This window comes from Silene latifolia, chromosome X (assembly GCF_048544455.1).
Source record: "Silene latifolia isolate original U9 population chromosome X, ASM4854445v1, whole genome shotgun sequence".
Taxonomy (NCBI): Eukaryota; Viridiplantae; Streptophyta; class Magnoliopsida; order Caryophyllales; family Caryophyllaceae; genus Silene; species Silene latifolia.
The window spans coordinates 60,761,999-60,786,158 of record NC_133537.1 but is presented as its reverse complement, the minus strand read 5'-3'; the positions used below and the strand labels follow the sequence as shown (position 1 = coordinate 60,786,158).

The 24,160-nt window shown below is 40.2% G+C and overlaps 2 protein-coding genes across 2 annotated transcripts; both read left to right on the top strand.

Moving 5' to 3' along the window:
• Positions 1-357: 357 nt before the first annotated feature.
• Positions 358-3,524, top strand: LOC141617448 (protein FAR1-RELATED SEQUENCE 5-like). The gene is made up of 4 exons (XM_074434646.1): positions 358-369; positions 421-439; positions 2,500-2,981; positions 3,072-3,524. The coding sequence occupies exons 1-4, from the start codon at positions 358-360 to the stop codon at positions 3,522-3,524; spliced, it is 966 nt and encodes a 321-aa protein (XP_074290747.1).
• Positions 3,525-3,998: 474 nt separating this feature from the next.
• LOC141617447 (protein FAR1-RELATED SEQUENCE 1-like) lies at positions 3,999-6,120 on the top strand. The gene is made up of 2 exons (XM_074434645.1): positions 3,999-4,218; positions 5,405-6,120. The coding sequence occupies exons 1-2, from the start codon at positions 3,999-4,001 to the stop codon at positions 6,118-6,120; spliced, it is 936 nt and encodes a 311-aa protein (XP_074290746.1).
• Positions 6,121-24,160: the final 18,040 nt, after the last annotated feature.

Sequence of the window (24,160 nt, the reverse complement as noted above, 5' to 3'; positions counted from 1 at the left end):
GGAGATCTAATGAGTCCCTTACCTCATTTGAGTCCTTAAGTCCTTATAAGGGCCCTTAGATGGACAACATCTATGGTGGAGATTTTTTACAAAATGTAGGCCAAAAAAAAGGGAAAAGCTTGGTTATGAAAGAGGACAACAATTCCTGCAAATTGTCCTTACCAATGATCATTTCCTGCGGACAAAAGCATATATCCTTTGTACTATATTTCCACTTCCCACATTCTTCCTTCCTGAACACACTTAATTCCAACCTTTTTCTTTCTTTCTTCTCTCTAAAACTGGGTGCTTTCATCTCAAAACGAAGCTAAAGTTCTCTCTAGATCCTCCAAACCAGCGTAAACATGCAAATAATAGATGGCATCAATGGTATTTCTTCATTTTATTCATTGTTTTCAGTCACGTTTTCATATTTTTCAGTTGAATACGAAGGATGAAGGTAATCATTACAGTTTTGCATGTCATCGAATTTGTTCATTCTTGTTTTGATTATTTGTTACTGGGTTTGAAATGAAGATTGTTAGAAGTAAATCTTCATGCTGGGTTTTCATTAATTTGAGTTTGGATTAGCATGAACGCATTCTGACAACATTTACATGAACATTTTTGCTATAGTTTTACATTTACACTTTTTATTGTTATATTTTTTATGTGAGTTAGCATTCTGACAACATTTACACTTTTGTTGACATTTACACTTTTAAAGCCTCACATTTACACTGCATTATTGCTCACGTTTACATTTTTCCTGTACTTTTAAATTTACACTTTTTTATTGTTATAGCCACCTTTGCATTTTTATTGTTATATTTTTTATGTGAGTTAGCATTCTGACAACATTTAAACTTTTGTTGACATTTACACTTTTAAAGCATCACATTTACACTGCATTCCTGCTCACATTTACACTTTTGGTGTACTTTTACACTTTTAAAGCCTCACATTTACACTGCATTACTGCTCACGTTTACACTTTTCCTGTACTTTTAAATTTACACTTTTTTATTGTTATAGTCACCTTTGCATTTTTATTGTTATATTTTTTATGTGAGTTAGCATTAGGGATGGCAGTGGGTCGGGGACCCGACCCAGACCCTGAGGGTCGGACCTTAATGGGTCGGGTATGGGTCTCATTTTTTCAGACCCAATGGGTATGGGTCGGGTATGGGTCTTAAGAAAATATTTCGGGTCCGGGTCCGGGTCTAAGTTATGAGACCCATACCCGACCCTTAGACCCTTTATTAAAGAAAAAAAAATCAAAATTACAACTTTTCTGAATTCATACTGGCAGACTTTAGAAACCCAACTAAAGTCTCTTTCTCTTCCCTCATCCCATAAAGTGATAAAACCCAACCAAACCCTTCTGACAATACCACCACTCCACCACTGACACAAGAAAACCACCACCACAGCACTGATACGCGACTGACAACCACCTCTCTAATAGCCGGCGACCAACAATTACCATCAACGGCAGATTAATAAACTCATAATGTTAAAGTAGTATGAATTTTTTTTTAATATTATAGACCCCATAGCTGTTAATCTTGTTACTAAAGTGGCTGAAACTCGGACCCGCGAGTAGACCCAGACCCTACCCTTACCCATAGGGTCCGGGTATGGGTCCTCAAATTTTAGACCCTTGCGGGTCTGGGTCCAATGGGAAAATCTCGGGTCGGGTCCGGATCTAGGCGGACTCTACCCAGACCCTACCCATTGCCATCCCTAGTTAGCATTCTCACAACATTTACACTTTTATTGACATTTACACTTTTAAAGCATCACATTTACACTGCATTCCTGCTCATATTTACACTTTTGGTGTACTTTTACACTTTTGTTGACATTTACACTTTCAGACAATCACATTTACACTTCGTTTTTGCTACACATTTGGATGTTTACTCTTATTGCTATAGTTTTACATTTACACTTTTTAATTGTTATAGTCACCTTTTAATTGTTAATATTATAGTTTTAATTTGAGTTAGCATTCTGAAAACATTTACACTTTTGTTGACATTTACACTTATAAAGCATCACATTTACACTGCATTTCTGCTGACATTTACACTTTTGCTGACATTTACACTTTCAGAACAACACATTTACACTTCGTTTCTAGTGACATTTCCACTTACACTTTTGGATGTTTACTTTTACTATAGTTTTGACATTTACACTTTTGCTGACATTTACACTTTCAGAACAACACATTTACACTTCGTTTCTACTGACATTTACACTTACACTTACACTTTTGGATGTTTACTTTTACTATAGTTTTGACATTTACACTTTTACTGACATTTACACTTTCAGAACAGCACATTTACACTTCGTTTCTACTGACATTTACACTTACACTTTTGGATGTTTACTTTTACTATAGTTTTGACATTTACACTTTTGATGACATTTACACTTTCGAACAAAGACATTTACACTTCATATCCGAGGACATTTACATTTACACTTACACTCTGTGCACATTTACAGACTTGGTAAAACAGAATGGGGTTCAACCTGACAGGCAGGAGCTGTGTAGGGAGGTGGAGAAGAGGTTTACACCGTACATCGGCCAGGAGTTTGGGGGGGTTGAGGATGCGGTGACTTTTTATAAGATATACGCCATTGCTTGTGGGTTTGATGTCCGTAGGTACACAACAAAAAAATGGCGTGGCGGTGAGATCAAGTCAAAGCTCGTAAATGCCCGCAATCGAGAAGGTTTCGCTCACAAGACGCCCGAAAAGATCGGGATGACTGATTTGGATGGGGAGAAGTCACGAGAGGATATTCGGGTCACTAGAGTGGGGTGTAAAGCGAGGATACGACTATATATGAAGAATGGTCTTTTATTAATTGACCGGTTCCACGAGGGTCACAATCACGAGCTTATCTCACTTAAGGACAGAGAGTTCCAGAAATTGTCGCGTAACATAATAGATTATCACAAGATGATAATCGTTTCAAACTCAAGGGTTTGTAATACATAATCACTCTCTATATTAAATAAATAATTCCATTCATGTTATATTTATATGACGTATCTGTTAATGATTGATTGGCAGCTGGAGATAGGAGCAACAAAAACATACAGAATCTGCAAAGAACAAGTGAATGGATACGAAAACATTGGAGCAAGCTTAAATGATTTTAAGAACTTCCATAGGGATGTTAAATGTTTCATTCACGAACGGGATGGTCCGTTGTTTGTTGACCATTTCAAGGAAATAACTCAAACAAGAATAGGTTTCTACTTTGACTATGACCTTGACGATGATGGCAGCCTACGTAGGGCCATATGGGCGGACGGTACCGCCCGAGATAATTACAAATTTTTTGGTGATGCGGTGTCATTCGACCCAACTTACTCCACCAATAAGTATTCTATGGTATTCACACCATTCACAGGTGTTGACCGCCATAAACGATCCGTGACGCTTACAGGGGCTCTAGTTGCAAGGGAAGATTATGAGTCGTTTAATTGGGTTTTCAGCCGGTTTTACAAGCAATGGGGGTAAGGAACCCGAGTACATAATTACAGATCGGGACCCGGTATTATCAAATCTGTCCCTCTTGTTTTCAAGACAGCGCGCCATCGGTTCTGTATGTGGCATATAATGAACAAAATGCCAAGTAAGTTTGGCGTCTCGAGAAGCGATTATAATGAGTTCATGTGTAAAATTAATGACATTATATGGGACGATGAGCTTGAGGCAAAGAGAATTTGATGGTATCTGGGAGCAAATAATTCAAGATCATGGTGTTGGCGTAAATGATTGGTTTGCAGATACATATGCTATAAGGGGACAGTGGGTGATGGCGCATTGCAGAGACTTGAGGATGGCGTCGATTATGAGGACAACTCAAAGATCAGAGAGCGAAAATAGCTTTTTCAAGAGGTTTGAGCACAAGTCGGGAACATTGGTTGAGTTTTGGATGCGTTTTGAGAGCGCTATGGACCAACAAAGACATACACGAAGACGCTTGACAACATGGATAAGCACTCGTCCGCAACGGCGTCAACACATCTGGCATTAGAGATTCATGCTGCAAAGGTGTACACCTATTCAGCTTTCCACAAATTCAAACAAGAAGCCATCTTCTCAATTGATACATGTAGAACAGGAGGTTTTACTGAGAGAGGCGAGGTAGATGTAACTCACTCAAAAGATTCAACCAGAAAGAAGAATTTTGAAGTTGCGTACAGTCCAGGTAGTTTACACTTCCTATGACATTTACACTTTCTGTTTTTATCTCATTTAAATTCCTATAACTTAACATTTACACTTCTAATAACTTAACATTTACACTTCCTATTAGTTTACATTTACACTTCCTATTAGTTTGCATTTACACTTCTAATAACTTAACAATTACACTTTACAATTGATGACATTTACACTTTACATCATATGACATTTACACTTCCTATACCTTAACATTTACACTTTTCCACTTATTGACATTTACACTACATTTCATGACATTTACACTTTACATCATATGACATTTACACATTTAAATCCCTATAACTTAACATTTACACTTCTAATACCTTAACATTTACACTTCCTATTAGTTTACATTTACACTTCTAATTACTTAGCATTTACACACTACATTTCATGACATTTACACTTTACATCATATGACATTTACACATTCAAATCCCTTAAACTTAACATTTACACTTCTAATACCTTAACATTTACACTTCCTATTAGTTTACATTTACACTTCTAATACCTTAACATTTACACTTTCTATTAGTTTACATTTACACTTCTAATTACTTAGCATTTACACTTTACAATTGATGACATTTACACTTTACATCATATGACATTTACACTTCCTATACCTTAACATTTACACTTTTCCACTTATTGACATTTACACTACATTTCATGACATTTACACTTTACATCATATGGCATTTACACATTTAAATCCCTATAACTTAACATTTACACTTCTAATACCTTAACATTTACACTTCCTATACCTTAACATTTACACTTTTCCACTTATTGACATTTACACTACATTTCATGACATTTACACTTTACATCATATGACATTTACACATTTAAATCCCCTATAACTTAACATTTACACTTCTAGTACCTTAACATTTACACTTCCTATTAGTTTACATTTACACTTCTAATTACTTAGCATTTACACACTACATGTCATGACATTTACACTTTACATCATGACATTTACACATTCAAATCCCTATAACTTAACATTTACACTTCTAATACCTTAACATTTAGACTTCCTATTAGATTACATTTACACTTCTAATTACTTAGCATTTACACTTTACAATTCAATACATTTACACTTTACATCAGTGACACTATTTTTAACGTTCACACTTACATGCTAGCTTTATCTGATGACACAGGTACACGTAAAGCAAGCTACAGTTGTACGATGTTTGAAAGAACCGGAATCCTATGCCGCCATATAATATGGATTTTTTCAGCAAGTGGGATAAAGACTATACCAGAAGATTATGTTCTGAATAGATGGATGAAAGAGTATCTCCGATTAAGGATTTTCAATACTAATGGTGAAGGAACAGAAAACATGCAAGTCATCGATGAAAAACAAATTGCAATGTCAATAATGTGGTCAGAAGTTCATGAAGCTGTAGGGCTCCTTCAAGACAAAGGAATAGCTGATTTTGACAGCTTTTCCGCTGTAATTAGATCATTTAAACAGTCCCTGTCACCATTAGGGGAAGTGTTGAATAAAAATCAACAAATGGAGAAATTTCTAAATTGTACGACATGTGAGGTAGTGACGATATTGCCACCAAAGAATTCGAAAAACAAGGGGACCGGAAAAAGATTGCTGTTAGCCAAAACAAAAGCAATGGTGTTGGCTAGGAAACCCAAACGTAAGTGTAAGAATTGCAAGAGAATGACAAATCACGACAAGAGAAATCGCCTAACCCCTTCTCAAGACACACGCCATTGTGCGAAGGGTCGTCAACTGAAGAGGATGAAGGAGAGGAGGAGGAAGAGCTGGAGTCAGAACAAGAATAGACGTCGGATCAGTGACAAGTGTTGCTCTATATATTTTGAGTGTGTAACTTAAAACTTTGATGTGCTATAACTGAGCGGGCGATAAAGAATTGGTCTCATGGCAACAGAACTTTGAACTCGCATTGGTGTAACTTTTAGTAACACCAACGTTAGAGTTACACTATCATAAGACCAAAATCTCTCTGTTTTATTAGATAGCCAAACATTGTGTTACTTGAACTTATTTTGGATTACTTTTGTTATTTCAAGTAACAGTTACACTTATTTTCAAATAACCGGTGTTAACATTTACACTTCCCATGTCAAGACATTTACACTTCCAAAGAACTTCACATTTACACATACTATATCCTCACATTTACACTTTGAATATCTTCACATTTACACTTCCAATTTAGTCAGTTTTACACTTTATTTGTTCACATTTACACTTCTCCTATATTCAAATTTACACTTCCTATTTGTTCTTATTTACACTTTTTTTTTGTTCACATTTACACTTGGGCTGTCACCACATTTACACTTCCCATGTCACCACATGTACACTGCATTCAATTTAATTTCAAGGTGTGTGTACATTCACACTTTCGAGATGATAAAGTTGACACCTGACAAAGTTAACATTTACACTTTAAGTGTGTTAACATTTACACTTAAAGTGTAAATGTGACTAAATTACAAGTGTGATAACAGTTACACTTGCAATTTAGTCACATTTACACTTTGAATAAACTATGATTATAAATGCCAAAAAATAGTCAACCATTACTGTAGATACCCGTATCCGTCGATATTGGAATTTATAGAGAACCCGACAAACACCCGATGATGATAGGACACATGTATTCTTTAGTTGTCATTGTCATTATTTGGAGCCCGTTTTACGATGTAGAATGGGCGTCGTCGATGAAGTATTTTATTAATTTAAATGATATTTAAATTAATGTTTTTTAAGTGAGTTCATTTTATTAATTTAAATGATATTTAAATTAAAGTCTTTTTTAAGGTGATTTCAATTTATTTTATTTTATTTTGAATTTATTTTCCCAAGTTTATTTTATTGAAAATAAAATAAATATTTGATTTGAAAAATCATTTTATGAGTATATTTGATTTGAAAAGTCATTTATTTTAATGTGTTAATCGATTTGAAAAATCGATTTAAAAATCGAAAAAACTCGTTTTTAAACACACGTTTTTGAGCTCGATTTTAGCTCGGTTTTTGAGCCCGTTTTCTTTATGAGTTGGCACGAATATCGAGTACACTAACCAACCTAAGCCTCTACCCATCCAACCCAGTTCAAACCCCCTTAACCACGGCCCAAATCCCATCCCAAATCACCCCCAACAGCCCGCATACAAACAGCCTACCCCCTGTTTTGCGTGATGAATCCCGAGCCCAAAACCCGCTCCAAACATCACCAAAACCCGTACCCATTAACCCTAACCCATACCCTAGTATCCTACCCATATTACCCTAGCTTAATCACCAAGAAAACCCCTCTCAAACCCTCACAAAAGCTGCTGGACAGCAGCTATGCGTGAGCAGGCCCGACTGCCTCTCCCTCTCTTTTACCCTACTTTAACTCCTTATAAATACCACCCCTTCACCATACATTCATTCCTCTAAGTTCTCCATACATCCTACCTTCACTCACAAGCTTTAAACCTCAGAAACAAACCCTAACTGCCTCTCAAAAACCCTCCACAAAACCGACATCCAAACTGAAACAGTTTGTGTGTCCTCTTCGAAAAACAATTCGTTCCTCCTTCAAACCTCAATCAAAACTCGAGTTTCTTGTTCCTAATTAACCATATAACATCCATCTACACATTAGACAAAGATTTACGAGCCAAATTGCCCTTAAGAGTACACGAAATCCCTCGAAAAACAGAGTGTTATACACTCTGTTTTTGTGATTTGTTCTGTCTGTCCGATTCTGTTTGTGCTCGTTTTTCGTGCCCAATAACTCAAAACGAGCAGGGGTTGCTTTAAGATCTCTGTTCTACTCTCTTTCTAGTTTTCAAAACATCTTTTAAATCGAATTTTCATCGTGAAACGAGGGAGAAATCGCTGTTTGAACGTTGCTGTCCAGATTCGATAAAAACGCGTGTTTGCTTTGTTTCTTCGTCGACGACGGCCTCTCGAGATAAAATCTACCATCGATTACGACCCAAGACGGTGTCAACGATACATGTAGGTTGAGGGTGCATCAAATCCTCCTCTTTCTCCCTTTTATTTCGTTTTTTTATGTTTGTTTTTTATAGTTTGTTTTTATTCGTTTATCGTTTTTGTTTATCGATTGTTTAATTAACTATGAAACTAGTTTAGTCCGAGTATGAGTTAAAGTACCACCATGAACACCCGCGTTGACTTGAGATGGGAAAGAAACCGCTACATCAGTCCATCGTACACCCCCGTCTCACTTACATATCCTCGTGTTCAAGGTAGGGCATAAATAAAACGAATTTCTAACTTCGCTCCTCGTTTTTGACCCTTCGTTTGTCTCGGCCAATTCGACCCACCTTAGGACCCGTTGCATGTTAGTATGACTTCTGATTGTTAACATATAACTTATTTAGATGACATTAGACCAATTTAATAACCTAATTAGACATGTTAGGTGGCTTCGACATAAGCTTTAAAATCAACTAACAATTCTGTAATTCAATCGAATGCATCTCTCTTTCACATAATTTCTCGCTAGTATGAGAGTGCGTGATTAGCACCTTCTTATTGACACTCGATGAGTTAATTTAATTAGCGAATTTGACCTAACTTGACCCCTTTTAGGCCGTGTAGAATGCCCCTTTGCGCGACATCATCTCAACCGATCAACGTCGTTTTCAACTTGTTTTCTAATTTGTTTCGAGTTCGTTTCGCAATCATTTGATCTAACTAATGAACCTGACCTAGGACCTAGGGTAGCCGTGTTTGGTTTGGCCGTGATTTGGCCGTGTCATTTGGTCCTTCTGGTTTCGTCCGTTTTATGAATCGCTTGTTCTTTATCGCTTTATAACTTGTAATTTATCGTTTGTTCATCAATTTGTAATTTTCAAGTTAGTTTCCCTTTATCGAGTCAAAACCTCTTTCAAAAACCTTAGTTTTGTTTGGTTAGATGGTTGTGTCCCAATGCATGTAAGAGCGTAGTAAATCGCATGTTGTTTAAAGCAACATGGCCCGGTTTATGCTAATGCATGCTTTGGTGCGTAGCCCTATGTCTAATTCGATGAGATTAAGTGAAAGCACACATCACGAGGAGTGACCCAAGGCCGTGAGTCATGTAAGCCGTGGGCCACCCCTATTGTGCACGGTTTCCTAGGCCGAATGGCCGTGTAATGTATCGTGTACGGTTTTGTATGTAGCAATTGTATTTAGATCGAGTTGTATCTTTAATTTATTGTTGTGTCGGCATGAAATGCCTGGTTTGTAATAGGTAGATCCCAACGGCTCCCCCATTCCCCCTAAGCCTTGTTTGCTTTCGTTTATATGTTGCTTAGATCAATCAACCCACATGCTAAATTACAACTTTGACAAAGTTAGTTTAGTTGCATCTAAAACGACATAGAAATTGTTGTCACATGTTAGGGTTTAAAACGATGTTTGCATATCATATATCGTAGTAGCTATGACCTTGTTTGAAATCCGATACTTGACTTAGTAGAGGCCGTTATTGACGGGCGGGGTTGGGTGTCCTTATGGGCTTCCCAACACGTACCCTCACCCCTTACTCAAGATCTATGGTTTGTGGATCCGTCTAAATACCATTGGATTACGAGAGTCATTCAAATCGAGTGATATAGGGTACAAGTCTTTATCTTTAATCACTCGTAGTCGATTGGCTTTATGCTTTTCGATGAAAGGTGTAAAGTTGACTTGAACGGTTCCAAGTTCCCAAAAAACTTGGTGGCGACTCTAATATGTCTTAATTCGATTCGAAAGAACCTCGAGTCGATTATGCCTAGTGTGGATCCCGTGGACGCAGCCTTCCCGAGGGCCTTGTCCACGCTTTGGCGACTCACTGGGAAGAGAGGACTAGTTACACTTTGTTTCTAGGGTCTTTTCCTCCGAGGTGAAACTTGAAAAGAAAGTGTTGGAAAGTAAAACATTACTCATAGTGCTACGATTCATGCATAAACCCTTAAGGACTTACCCGGGCCGTCCCAGCGTTTCTTCGTGATGCGTGGGGGGCGACGTCCCACTATGCTAGGAAGCTGCACATTGCTCGCTTCCACTTCACTTCGCGTGGTTCTTGATGGTGGGGACGATCTTCTAGGTACTCTACCTTAAGACACCTTGCTCTATAAGACCGCAAAAGGATGGAGGGCATAGACCTTCTTGTAGAAGACTTGCCGAGACTTAGAGATGTCTAGGAGCATACATCCTTTAACATGAGAATGACAATGTGCAAATTGTTTTCCCGAGTCTTTTCGAAATTTCCCATGTCCTTCTCAAAACCGAACTTTTGAACAACTTACTTTCAAAATAGCATGGTTTTAAAAACGCGGAATGCTGCCCAAATAGGACTAGAATTTTCGGCCCAAAATGAGCTTTTATAGCCGGCATGCTGCCCATTTCAAATCTCATTTTCGAATCAATCTCTCGTTTTTTTCAAAACCAATCCAAAATGCCTCTCGAACCTCAACCAAGCATGAAATGTGTCAAGTCGTGTCCAGGTCATGGCCGTGTTAGGCCGGGTGTGTTTCGTTCTAAGAGTCTAGAACACGACCTTGTTGGGTCACCCAAGCTCACCTCTTGGGCCTTGAGTCATGTTGGTCGACCTTTTGGTCTAGGATAGTCCACAAAAACGCCCAAGTTAGGCCATTTAGGGCGTTTCACCCGAACCTATGGACTATGTTAGTCCAATCACGGGTTTGGCCACACCGAGTCCGGTTTATAACCGATTTATGACAGTTTGAGTCATGTCGTTTTGTCGAGTCTAAAATGAACCAAGGTCTAGATCCAACCGTGAGTCGAACCTCTGGTTAGTCAATCTCAAGTCGAGTCTTTGTTTGAGTTAAGTTGGGGTTGTGTCCTTAAGTGTGTAGGGGCTCTTACTTTAAATATTGACTCAGTACGGGGTTTTCTTGCAGAAAGGCCGCCAAAAACCTGACTTCAAGCAATGGAAGATGCTGTTAACAAACTCACTGAGGCCGTGAACCTCATGATGACCAGAATGGATGCGATCGAATCCAAGCTGGGTGAAGATTCCTCTTCATCTACCCCACCTGATCGATCCGGAGAAACGGTTCAAATTCATTGAAGACCGTCTCAAACTCTCCCGGGGAAGAACATCCACTACGAAAATGCTAGGGCCTATGCCCCGATTCAGATAAGTTGCCCACAAACATGGTACTCACCGATATCCCAAAGTTTAAGGGCACAGAAGATCCAGTCCACCATGTTAAGGCCTATAAGGGGTACTTAGCACCAAGGGAGTGCCTCACCGACATGCTCTCTGAAATTTTCGCTCAATCTCTGGATGAACACCCGAAGGCGTGGTTCTACAATCTGGACCTTAAGAACTTCTCCACTTTCGAAGATATTACGGTGGAGTTTTGCAAGCACTATGCTGATAATGTCGAGATTCAAACCAACATAAGAACATTGGAGGTGATGACACAGAAAGAAAAAGAAGGCTTTACTGAATTCCTCGCAATGCGCTGAAAGCGTGAAGTTAGCCAAGAAGCCCGACGAAGTTGAAATGGTAGATAAGTTTGTAAAGAATCTACGACCTGTTTATCGCAATGCTCTGAAATACCAGAATTTTGGCTCTTTCAAAGAATTGATAAGAATCGGGATAAAGGTAGAAGATGATGTCATAAGGGCGAGGCCGGTGCCGAAAGGGTACCAAGGGGCCTTATCGTCTAAGGGAAAGGCCCCAACAACGGCCCATATTGATGAAGCCATCAATCTCTTAGAAGGGCAATCGAAGAAGTCGCAGCGCCAAACACCTAGGGCATTCACCGATATCGGATGCACTTATACATACGCTCTCCAAAGGCTCATAGCCCAAGGAAAGCTGAAGCCTATTGGTCCAACTCCGGACCCTCCCGCTGATCAACATGGTAAATGGTATAAACCAAATGCCTCACGTGCCTTTCATCAAGGGAAAGGCCATGATATCGAAAGGTGCTATCGATCAAGCACGAAATTCAAGACATGATTGAGAACGGAACGCTCCCGATCCCAGTTGTTAAACCTAATAACATCACCAATCCATTTGGCGATCACTCCAACTTTGTTTCTGTCGAAGACAATGTCGATTATTCCTATCTTATACGCCCATGTCACTTGAAAGGGGTGTTCATCGGGAAGATATTTGTGGATTGCTTTGAATTCTTGCCAAACCCGAAGAATGAAATTCAAGTCGGGAGTCTTGCTCCAGAATGTACTCCTCTCGTTAACGAAGTTAATAAAGGACAATTCGATTCACCGACCTTCATCATTGGCGTAGATCCTCGGAGGACTACCTTGGGGTGGAGGCAGACCATCAAAGGGATCAAGGACCAGAGCCGAGCATCTAAGCTGACAGCTGAACAAGGGAAAGCTCATGACCAGATTTGAAATTATGAGTCGGGATCTGTTTTCTTATCTTAGCCGAGTCGAGTCTAGGACTTTCTTTTCCTGAAGTTGAGTCGTTTGTTCCGCGATGACCTAGGGTGTGTCCTAGGAATCGTTCCTTCGAGTCTGTCAAGCATTTATCTTTCCAATAAAAACTTACAGTTTCGTTTCCAAATTTGTCTTGTTTTCAATCCTCAATCATTCTGAAAGCATGATAAAACGCACAACACACTCAAAGGAATCCCTGGGGTAGAAATATGTCCTGTTTCAAAATGTAAGGTACACTAGGATCCCGTGTTTGATTCCTTTACCTATTCCATGTCTGGGGTAGAAAACCTCCATCTGAACCAATGTTTGTGACAAGCTTTTAGATGATTCTATGACAAACCCGGACTAGCTCCTTGTTTCCCCTATCGATGATGGAAGGCAAGCTTTTTCCCCAACAAAATCATCCCATCTCGAAGAGAGAAGATATCAACCCGTTCTAACAAGGAATTGTTAGTTCCTACCCAAGTTAGTTGGCGAAGCCTAGTTTTCAAGGTGTATCCATCTATGACTAAGAGAATGAATAGAAGATCATTTTCAAAGAGAGAAAAAAAGATGAAAAAGAATGAAAAAATGAGAAAAAGAGAAAAATTGGAAAAATGAAAAAAGATGAAAGAAAAAGAAAAAAGAAAAAAAGATGTTGAAGTTATTGCAGAATGCTTTTGGTTGAATGTCGAATTTACGGAAACCAGAAGTCAAGTCAAGTACCCATAGTTGAAGTTCAATAGGCGAAGCCCAAAAGCTTAAGTAGTAACCTCCTTACCCTATAAGTCCTTCCTGAGACAGTTACAAGGGGATAGTCGGGAATTTTGAGAATCATTCCGCTTGTGTTGTTATACCAAGCCTTTAGGATCCAGACATGGAAATTTGAACCCACATCGATTCCCAACCCATTTGTACTCGGGTCTCATCAAACCTGAGACACCATTTCCAACCACGTTATAAGCCATAGCTCTTGGCCTTAGCACCACAAAGCGAACCTTCAGAATGATGGTTTACCTTACGAACCTATTTTTACCAAGCTCCACATCCCAAAGAATCAAAACCTTTTGTACCAACCCTAGACACGGGATACAACGGTACCTTACAGGCTAGAATGGGATACGACATGATACCTTAGGTGAAACCTTTGAGTGTGTACACACAATCAAAATGCCATGTTTATGCACCATGATCGAACTACGTCGGATTTGATTTCGCTCCACGTGAATACGTAGGCAGTCCTTCAGAATAAGGGATTCAATCCACTCATCAACCAAGTTGTCATCTTGTCGGTTTCTTACGGGTCTTAACCAAGTCCAAATGAAGCCACCTTTGTTTGAGTCGGTCTTAGCACTCGATGTAGGCTAGGATGAGGATATAGGTTCGGATGAATAGTATCGAGTCTCAGAATGAGCTTTATCTAATGGTTTAAGCAAAGATGCTGAGTCACATAGATGTGGGTTTGTGTTGGGAACAGAAAATATGAAAAAACCCGCTGAAAAGAAAGAAGGCGTGGAAGAAAAAATAGTAAAAGCCCGCTGAAAAGAAAGAAGGCGGTGGCAAGAAATGATGAAAACTCGCTGAAAAGAAAGGAGGCGAGGAGAAGAGTGACAGAATGTTCCCAACAAGAGTGATGTGTGATGTCCAAGTATTCTCATAAAATCGTCGGTGTTTTAGTGTCCGGCGAAGCCAACATTGTTGCTCCGTGAGTTTAATCCACCTTGTCAATGCCAAGTGATCTTGATTCTCATGTGCCCTTGGGAGCACGCCCATGCCATACGAAATCTTCGTCCCGAGTCCGACGACCTTGTGATTCCCGTTTGTCATCTTTTGGCGCCAGAATGGCCAATTTACATTTCTACCCCCAACAAGTCAATAATTGAATTTAAACTCGTGCACACTTACGGTTTTATTTTCCTTTTTTGTTTTACGGTAGCGGGCTACGCTCACGTGGTTTACGGGTCATACAGTGTGTCTGAGTCGTATTTCATGCTCACCAATCAAAGTTCGATTTCAAAAAAATTCAAAATTTCAAAATTCCAAAAAAAAAAAAAAACTTTTTGCGAATTGTGGATAGATGATCCAAGTAGTGGAATCTTTTTGGGTCGATGACCCAGTCTTTCAAATTCAATTTCAGGTCGACGACCCAGCATTCCAACACTTCAACTTCAGACCTCGGGTCGATGGCCCAACATTCTAAGTGATGTCAAAATTCAAAATTCGGGTCGATGACCCAATTATTCAAAAATTTTCAAATTCAATTTTAGGGTCGATGACACAATCTTTTGAATGATCCAATTTTAAGATCGATGATCCAAATGTGCTTATGTGATGATTATTGCTTGTACATTTTCTATGTTTCAAATGTACCAGGATATGCTTCAACTGGGGGCTCTAAAGTCTTCGACTTTAGAGCCATTGCAAACTGGGGGCTCTGAAGCCGTTGGCTTCAGAGACCATTATCAAGACGAAATGGATGACATCTACTCAGAATTCAATTCAATACAAGAGTATGAAAGGGAAGAATTCTGTAGCTGAAAGCAAATGATGAAAGTGGCGGCAACCTCCTTGGAAAGTCCCGTCCCATTCGGACAAGCGCCAGCAGATGATAAATTTTGGGCAAATGTCAGCAGATGATGAATTTTGGACATACGCCAGCAGATGATAAACTTTGGGCATGTGTCAGCAGTTGCCGAACTACGACGCGGGTTTGATTCCGTCAGAAACGGATACGTAGGCGCCTAAGGATAAGGCTCAATCCACCATATATGCAATTTATGGGTCGATGACCAACGATGATAATTCGACGCAACATGAAGCAAGAGTTAATCCCCAACGAAGTTTCAGGTATGGTCTCTTCTTATGGTTGGCGAGCTTATATACGCAAGTCTAATGGACTATAAACGACCCGAAGAATCCTCAGGTCGAGAGGGACCTGGGGTATACTTTGACTTTCGCCTTGTCCAAGCCTCAGTCAAAGTGGGGGCTCTGTAGATACCCGTATCCGTCGATATTGGAATTTATAGAGAACCCGACAAACACCCGATGGTGATAGGACACATGTATTCTTTAGTTGTCATTGTCATTATTTGGAGCTCGTTTTACGATGTAGAATGGGCGTCGTCGATGAAGTATTTTATTAATTTAAATGATATTTAAATTAATGTTTTTTAAGTGAGTTCATTTTATGAGTATATTTGATTGAAAATAAAATAAATATTTGATTTGAAAAATCATTTTATGAGTATATTTGATTTGAAAAGTCATTTATTTTAATGTGTTAATCGATTTGAAAAATCGATTTAAAAATCGAAAAAACTCGTTTTTAAACACACGTTTTTGAGCTCGATTTTAGCTCGGTTTTTGAGCCCGTTTTCTTTACGAGTTGGCACGAATATCGAGTACACTAACCAACCTAACCCTCTACCCATCCAACCCAGTTCGAACCCCCTTAACCACGGCCCAAATCCCATCCCAAATCACCCCCAACAGCCCGCATACAAACAGCCTACCCCCTGTTTTGCGTGATGAATCCCGAGCCCAAAACCCGCTCCAAACACCACCAAAACCCGTACCCATTAACCCTAACCCATACCCTAGTATCCTACCCATATTACCCTAGCTTAATCACCAAGAAAACCCCTCTCAAACCCTCACAAAAGCTGCTGGACAGCAGCTATGCGTGAGCAGGCCCGACTGCCTCTCCCTCTCTTTTACCCTACTTTAACTCCTTATAAATACCACCCCTTCACCATAAATTCATTCCTCTAAGTTCTCCATACATCCTACCTTTACTCACAAGCTTTAAACCTCAGAAACAAACCCTAACTGCCTCTCAAAAACCCTCCACAAAACCGACATCCAAACTGAAACAGTTTGTGTGTCCTCTTCGAAAAACAATTCGTTCCTCCTTCAAACCTCCATCAAAACTCGAGTTTCTTGTTCCTAATTAACCATATAACATCCATCTACACATTAGACAAAGATTTACGAGCCAAATTGCCCTTGAGAGTACACGAAATCCCTCGAAAAACAGAGTGTTATACACTCTGTTTCGTTTGTTCTTGTCTGTCAGTTCTGTTTGTGCTCGTTTTTCGTGCCCAATAACTCAAAACGAGCAGGGGTTGCTTTAAGATCTCTGTTCTCCTCTCTTTCTAGTTTTCAAAACATATTTTAAATCGAATTTTCATCGTGAAACGAGGGAGAAATCGCTGTTTGAAAGTTGCTATCCAGATTCGATAAAAACGCGTGTTTGCTTTGTTTCTTCGTCGACGACGGCCTCTCGAGATAAAATCTACCATCGATTACGACCCAAGACGGTGTCAACGATACATGTAGGTTGAGGGTGCATCAAATCCTCCTCTTTCTCCCTTTTATTTCGTTTTTTTATGTTTGTTTTTTATAGTTTGTTTTTATTCGTTTATCGTTTTTGTTTATCGATTGTTTAATTAACTATGAAACTAGTTTAGTCCGAGTATGAGTTAAAGTACCACCATGAACACCCGCGTTGACTTGAGATGGGAAAGAAACCGCTACATCAGTCGGTCGTACATCCCCGTCTCACTTACATATCCTCGTGTTCAAGGTAGGGCATAAATAAAACGAATTTCTAACTTCGCTCCTCGTTTTTGACCCTTCGTTTGTCTCGGCCAATTCGACCCACCTTAGGACCCGTTGCATGTTAGTATGACTTCTGATTGTTAACATATAACTTATTTAGATGACATTAGACCAATTTAATAACCTAATTAGACATGTTAGGTGGCTTCGACATAAGCTTTAAAATCAACTAACAATTCTGTAATTCAATCGAATGCATCTCTCTTTCACATAATTTCTCGCTAGTATGAGAGTGCGTGATTAGCACCTTCTTATTGACACTCGATGAGTTAATTTAATTAGCGAATTTGACCTAACTTGACCCCTTTTAGGCCGTGTAGAATGCCCCTTTGCGCGACATCATCTCAACCGATCAACGTCGTTTTCAACTTGTTTTCTAATTTGTTTCGAGTTCGTTTCGCAATCATTTGATCTAACTAATGAACCTGACCTATGACCTAGGGTAGCCGTGTTTGGTTTGGCCGTGATTTGGCCGTGTCTTTTGGTCCTTCTGGTTTCGTCCGTTTTATGAATCGCTTGTTCTTTATCGCTTTATAACTTGTAATTTATCGTTTGTTCATCGATTTGTAATTTTCAAGTTAGTTTCCCTTTATCGAGTCAAAACCTCTTTCAAAAACCTTAGTTTTGTTTGGTTAGATGGTTGTGTCCCAATGCATGTAAGAGCGTAGTAAATCGCATGTTGTTTAAAGCAACATGGCCCGGTTTATGCTAATGCATGCTTTGGTGCGTAGCCCTATGTCTAATTCGATGAGATTAAGTGAAAGCACACATCACGAGGAGTGACCCAAGGCCGTGAGTCATGTAAGCCGTGGGCCACCCCTCTTGTGCACGGTTTCCTAGGCCGAATGGCCGTGTAATGTATCGTGTACGGTTTTGTATGTAGCAATTGTATTTAGATCGAGTTGTATCTTTAATTTATTGTTGTGTCGGCATGAAATGCCTGGTTTGTAATAGGTAGATCCCAACGGCTCCCCCATTCCCCCTAAGCCTTGTTTGCTTTCGTTTATATGTTGCTTAGATCAATCAACCCACATGCTAAATTACAACTTTGACAAAGTTAGTTTAGTTGCATCTAAAACGACATAGAAATTGTTGTCACATGTTAGGGTTTAAAACGATGTTTGCATATCATATATCGTAGTAGCTATGACCTTGTTTGAAATCCGATACTTGACTTAGTAGAGGCCGTTATTGACGGGCGGGGTTGGGTGTCCTTATGGGCTTCCCAACACGTACCCTCACCCCTTACTCAAGATCTATGGTTTGTGGATCCGTCTAAATACCATTGGATTACGAGAGTCATTCAAATCGAGTGATATAGGGTACAAGTCTTTATCTTTAATCACTCGTAGTCGATTGGCTTTATGCTTTTCGATGAAAGGTGTAAAGTTGACTTGAACGGTTCCAAGTTCCCAAAAAACTTGGTGGCGACTCTAATATGTCTTAATTCGATTCGAAAGAACCTCGAGTCGATTATGCCCGTGGATCCCGCGGACGCAGTTCCCGAGGGCCTTGTCCACAATTATACTTCATTAGTGTAATTTACCATTACACTTCATTACTGTAAAGCTTACACTTGCAAACATTGCCAACCACAGTACAAAACATTCTTTTCTAAGTTCAAGATTGCCAAACAAAATACATTTAAAAAAAAAATATGTCCACAAATTGTTCACTTTTTTGACTACACAGCCTTAATTTTGCGCTTCTTTTGTAACTTGGCCCATAAATCTTCTTTTCCAAATGATAAACCCATTCAACTTTGCTTCAAAAATGTCTCTCGTGACATTTATGTCAGCTAGAACAAGCGTCGCCACCAACTCGACTACCAAGTACCGTCGATTCCTCTTCCTCTCCAAGTCCGGATGCTCAAAAGGTTGACCCTCGTACATCACTTATACATCATACGTAAAAATCCCCGATTCTCGTTATGTTAGGAAGGGGTGTTTGGCGCCTGAACGGGATTTGCCGATGCTCAAAGCTAGTAATCTCATATCCCCCGTCCGTTCGACGCCAAATAATCGCTAACACCGATGCCACTTGGCGAGTAATATTGCACATTTCGGGATCGATCCCCGATTGGCATGATGTTGGTAGTCAAGGAGATCAACAGTTTGTTGTCCAAAATTTATACACACGCATGCAAAGTGCCCACCAATGTTGACAGTACGAAGATAAACTCGGCATTCGGTTGATAGTTTTATCACGATCCTGGATGAAGGTATCCCAAATGTGATACAAATGCGATCGGTGATGTCATTAGACTGTGAGCCTGCTTCACGTATATCCAAAAGCTGCATGATACATTCTTGTTCAGAGGAGTGAGTGAGACTACATAATAAAAGTAAGAACTAATGTATAACTTTTAGGCTTTGTGCGGGGGGGGGGGGGGTGTACCATATGACGTATCCCAAAGAAGGCCATCCTAGGAAGTAAGTGTTCAAAGAGACTCCAAATGGTTCAAAAAAAATAGCCCACGACTCAATGACAACAAGCGACATTACAACCTCGGAAGCATGGTCATGATGTCGGACCGGGCGCAGCAGCGACATGCCTCTTTGTACCAAGAGATTGATTCACTGCAATAAAACACACGTATACTAGTAAGAAATTGAGAAGTAGTTACAAATTAAATATCGTAACTAATTGGGCCTGTTATAAGAGTCTGGCAGGTACTAACGAATTTTCAAAGTTTGTAGTCGTCTAACAAGCAATAGTCCACCGCATGCTTTCGACGTGATCGAATACCCCTGACCAAGCTTTGATTGTTCCGTAAGAAGGTCGAGACAACAAGAGTCTGCGTACCAGCAGCCCCACAGTCAATTGAGCAACCCAAGCCACCCCCCCCCGGGGACGGCTCCGTCACGGTGACAAAGGTTGGCTACTCGACGATCACACGACGCTTGAACAACAACGGGGCTGCTTTCCGCCTGTATGGCTACAGGATTGACCACAGGGCTTCCTTCTACGCGTTTAGGGGGTGGGACTGCAACACGGGGACGTTTACTATACGTAATCTCTTCCTAATCGTCCAGACTCCGCTTCTGTGCAACATTGGAGACCGGGTTCAGACCTTGACCATACTTTTCCCTGAATTGGGTTATCCTTGAGTGAACGCTCTCCCTCACTTTGTTATGGTCACTCAGGATAAGAATCGACACCACTTCAGCCCGGACGAGGTTCAGAACGTCCCTCTCACCTAAGGCGCAGTCAAATAGCTTCCCATTGAAAAGCAGCATGTGTATCATCATGTACACCCCGCAATCAAACGCAGAATAACCCGTACCTTGCCATTTAAATTCGACATTCACAAATTTGAACCCGGCAACCTTTGAACCTCTGACAAACCCTTTGGACTCCAGATACGCACCCATTAAATCACACTGTAAAAGGAATTTAAAAAAAAAAGTCAATTTAAAAACAGTGTTTACAATTCCAGACTACATCAACACTAAAGAACAAATTAAGGTATGCTATTTATAATTATTACCGCAATACGGGAAATTCCAAAATATGGAAGCTTCTCAAAATCATCGTCGTATCGATTTGTCCAAATACTCTATCTGCTTTCGGAAACGAAGTTTATGCATGCACAATCGTAATGATCATTATTGCCGATAAGATCGGGATGAAGACTCCCAAGCGGGTGTGACAACAAAGACATAAAAGATACACTCAAGAAAATTTCAGATTTACACTTTCAATAATTCGTCACATTTACAAATCCCGTGTCATGACATTTACACTTTCCATATATTCACATTTACACTATATATGTCATGACATTTACACTTCATATTTAGTCACCTTTACACTCCCTGTGTCATAACTTTTACACTTCACTATATCTCAAATTTACACTTCCTATGTGATGACATTTACACTTTCCATATATTCACATTTACACTTTATATGTGCTGACATTTACACTTCCTATTTAGCCACCTTTACACTCCCTATGTCATCACATTTACACTTTCTATATAATCACATTTCCACTATACATCATGGCATTTACACTTCACTATGTATCACATTTACACTTCATATTTCATTACATTTACACTTCACAATATCTCACGACATTTACAGTTCACTATGTCTCACGTTTACACTTCATATGTCATGACATTTACACTTTACATATATTCACATTTACACTTTATATGTGCTGACATTTACACTTTCTATTTAGTAACCTATACACTCGCTATGTCATCACATTTACACTTTCTATATAATCACATTTACACTATACATCATGACATTTACACTTCACTATGTATCACATTTACACTTCATATTTCATGACATTTACACTTTCTTCTTAATCACATCCAGACATTTACACTTTCTGTGAAAATCACATATACACTTTCGGTGTGATGACATTTACACTTCACAATAGGTCACATTTACACTTACCATATCAGATCCAAGTTGAAATGGAGACAAACAGGATTGAATCCAAGCATCCCACCCAACCCAGATTTCGTCCTTTTTGTCAAGAATAATTCCTTTCTTCTTGGCTTTCCAAATATCCAGTGCAGGGCTCTGTTCAAACGAAGGGCAGCACTATTAAATTTAGACACTTACGTTACAATTAAATTGGAACTATAAAAATTGCATTGAGTGAGGGTAGGGCAAGTACGGTGTGACTAAGCCCGAAGAAACAACGAGATGATGCAACTGGCGCAGTTTGGTCATACATCATCTTATTGATTAGTAGGCACCAACAATCGATTAACGAATTCATAACTTCCTGTCGAGGTTCAAGGGTTAACATGTCTTCCCGTGACACGAAGGAGAAGTCTGAAAAAACTGCCAATTCTTCCCTACAAAAAAAGAAAAAATTATATAAGGCGAACATGGTTACGACAACATATAAGTATTAATATGTTTGACATAGAAATTAATCGACTCACCCGTTCAACCAAGCTTCTGATTTGTTAAATACGTAGTCCAGGACGTATTTCCTTTCCTTAAAAACACCCCTAAATAATTTCTTATTCAAATTTGCAGTCTACAGAATAAAGCCCTGCCGGCATGGGTTCCCCACAATCCATGGTGCAAGTCAGATTCTCAGGGACCACTTCCATGCACTGTAAGGGCTCAAGTGAATGAAATAGGAAAGGGTGGTGATCCATATTACTCCGGGGGACATAAATTTCCCGACCATCCGCGGGAACGGCTGGTTCAGAAGGGCCTGCCAAATCGCCGTTCTAAAATCCTCACCGAACCCCCTTAAATGCCTCGGCTAGCTCTGCAATAGATATAAACGTACACTGAAATTCCGGCAACTTAAACTCGGAGGAGGGTGCTTCAACAACCACCTTATCTCGCTCCTCGCAACATCCATGGGCTTGTCATCATTCTGAAATGAACCAGGACAACCGGGTTGTGCAGTAGGGCCCTCACCTTGCTCGTTGACCATGCCACTACTAATGTCTAACCCTTCTTGCGATGCATCTTCACGGACTGTGGTCGAAACAACGCAAGGCTCACCACCCGGTGCTTTCGTACCACTAACTTGGAGTCGATCAACGGGCTGTTCCACTCCCGGTGCACCGCTAACATCCACAGCCTCACCAGGCACTAGTCCAACCACGAGTGGTTCGGGCCCACGGCAGGGCACTTGGTCTTGGGGCGGCTCCATGTCCATGCCCTGCACAGCCTCCTCTCCGGACGCGGTGCACCGCTAACATCCACATCCACGCCGGTCACTAGTCCAACCACCACCGATTCAGCCCACGGCGGGTCCCCCGATCTTGAGGCGGCTCCGGATCCATTCCCCGCACAGCCTCGTCCCGTTCTCTCTTTGCACCACCCCGTGCCACTTCACTGTCACCGCCCGACAACTTTTTCAGCGTTATCAATAACAGTTGTCGCTATAAATTTCAACTGAAATGAAGATGATCCATCTTCAATTGACGGGACTACCACATCCGCATCCACCTTGTTCGCTACTTTTGAATAACACACCTCCCCTTCACCAGTAACAGGCCCCTGTTCTTGAGCATGCTCCATATCCATACCCTTCACAATCTCATCCTCACCTCTCTGTACGTAGCCCTCTGCCGCTTCACCACCACCATCACCAATATCTGTCAAAACCTTGCAGCGCGTTCTCAATATCGTAATGAAATCGAAATAAATTTTAGTTGAACAAGATGAACCATCTTCATTGACGACCTACCACATCCGCATCAACCTTATTCGTTACTTCGACTTACACTTCTCAACGACATGTTCGGCTTTCTCGGGGCACCACTAGTGTCGGGCACTTCCCCTCCCAAACTTTCCTGCTCCTCGTTCAATGAGGGCTTTGTGTAAGCTTCTTTAACTTCATCCGGGCTATAAATTTTCTCTAGAATCTGCCGATCAGTTAATTGAGTCAAGTCGTCGGTTAAATCTAGCCCGCATTCCTCTTCCTCTCGTCGACAAGCTTCGTTAAGTTCAACGGTGTTGTAGAAATCAGCGGTCTCCATTACCTGTGACATCGCCGCATCACCCGCTTTATCACCCAAATCGAATCTTCTCGCAGTGATACAGGCTCTACAAAAGAGGCGTAAACTCGAACTTAGGAGCCTTGGTCTTTTTTTTCTTGCTTGCCTTCGTTTTTTTCTTGGCCACCTTCCCAACATCTGACAATGAGGGAGCGTTATCATTATTCTTCTTCATTTGCGAAGCTAAATTTCCAACTTCTTCAACATATTCCTTCACCTTTGCACCTTCAAAAAGCTTGCGCGCTTGTGACGGAAAAGATCGGTTGAAGAAGTAGCACCTGTTGTTAAATTCTTAAGCATTGCAAACTGCATCCGTATACCAGAATAGAAGGCCACAACGTTCCTTTGAATCTTCAAGTACAAATCGTGTACAC

Bases quoted from the DNA above. Each gene is read 5' to 3' on its own strand.
- LOC141617448 (XM_074434646.1), top strand. The intron at 2,982-3,071 runs GTTTGTAATACA...ATTGATTGGCAG, and splicing joins TAATCGTTTCAAACTCAAGG to CTGGAGATAGGAGCAACAAA.
- LOC141617447 (XM_074434645.1), top strand. From the start codon at position 3,999: ATGGATAAGCACTCGTCCGCAACGGCGTCAACACATCTGGCATTAGAG. The intron at 4,219-5,404 runs GTAGTTTACACT...CTTACATGCTAG, and splicing joins TGAAGTTGCGTACAGTCCAG to CTTTATCTGATGACACAGGT.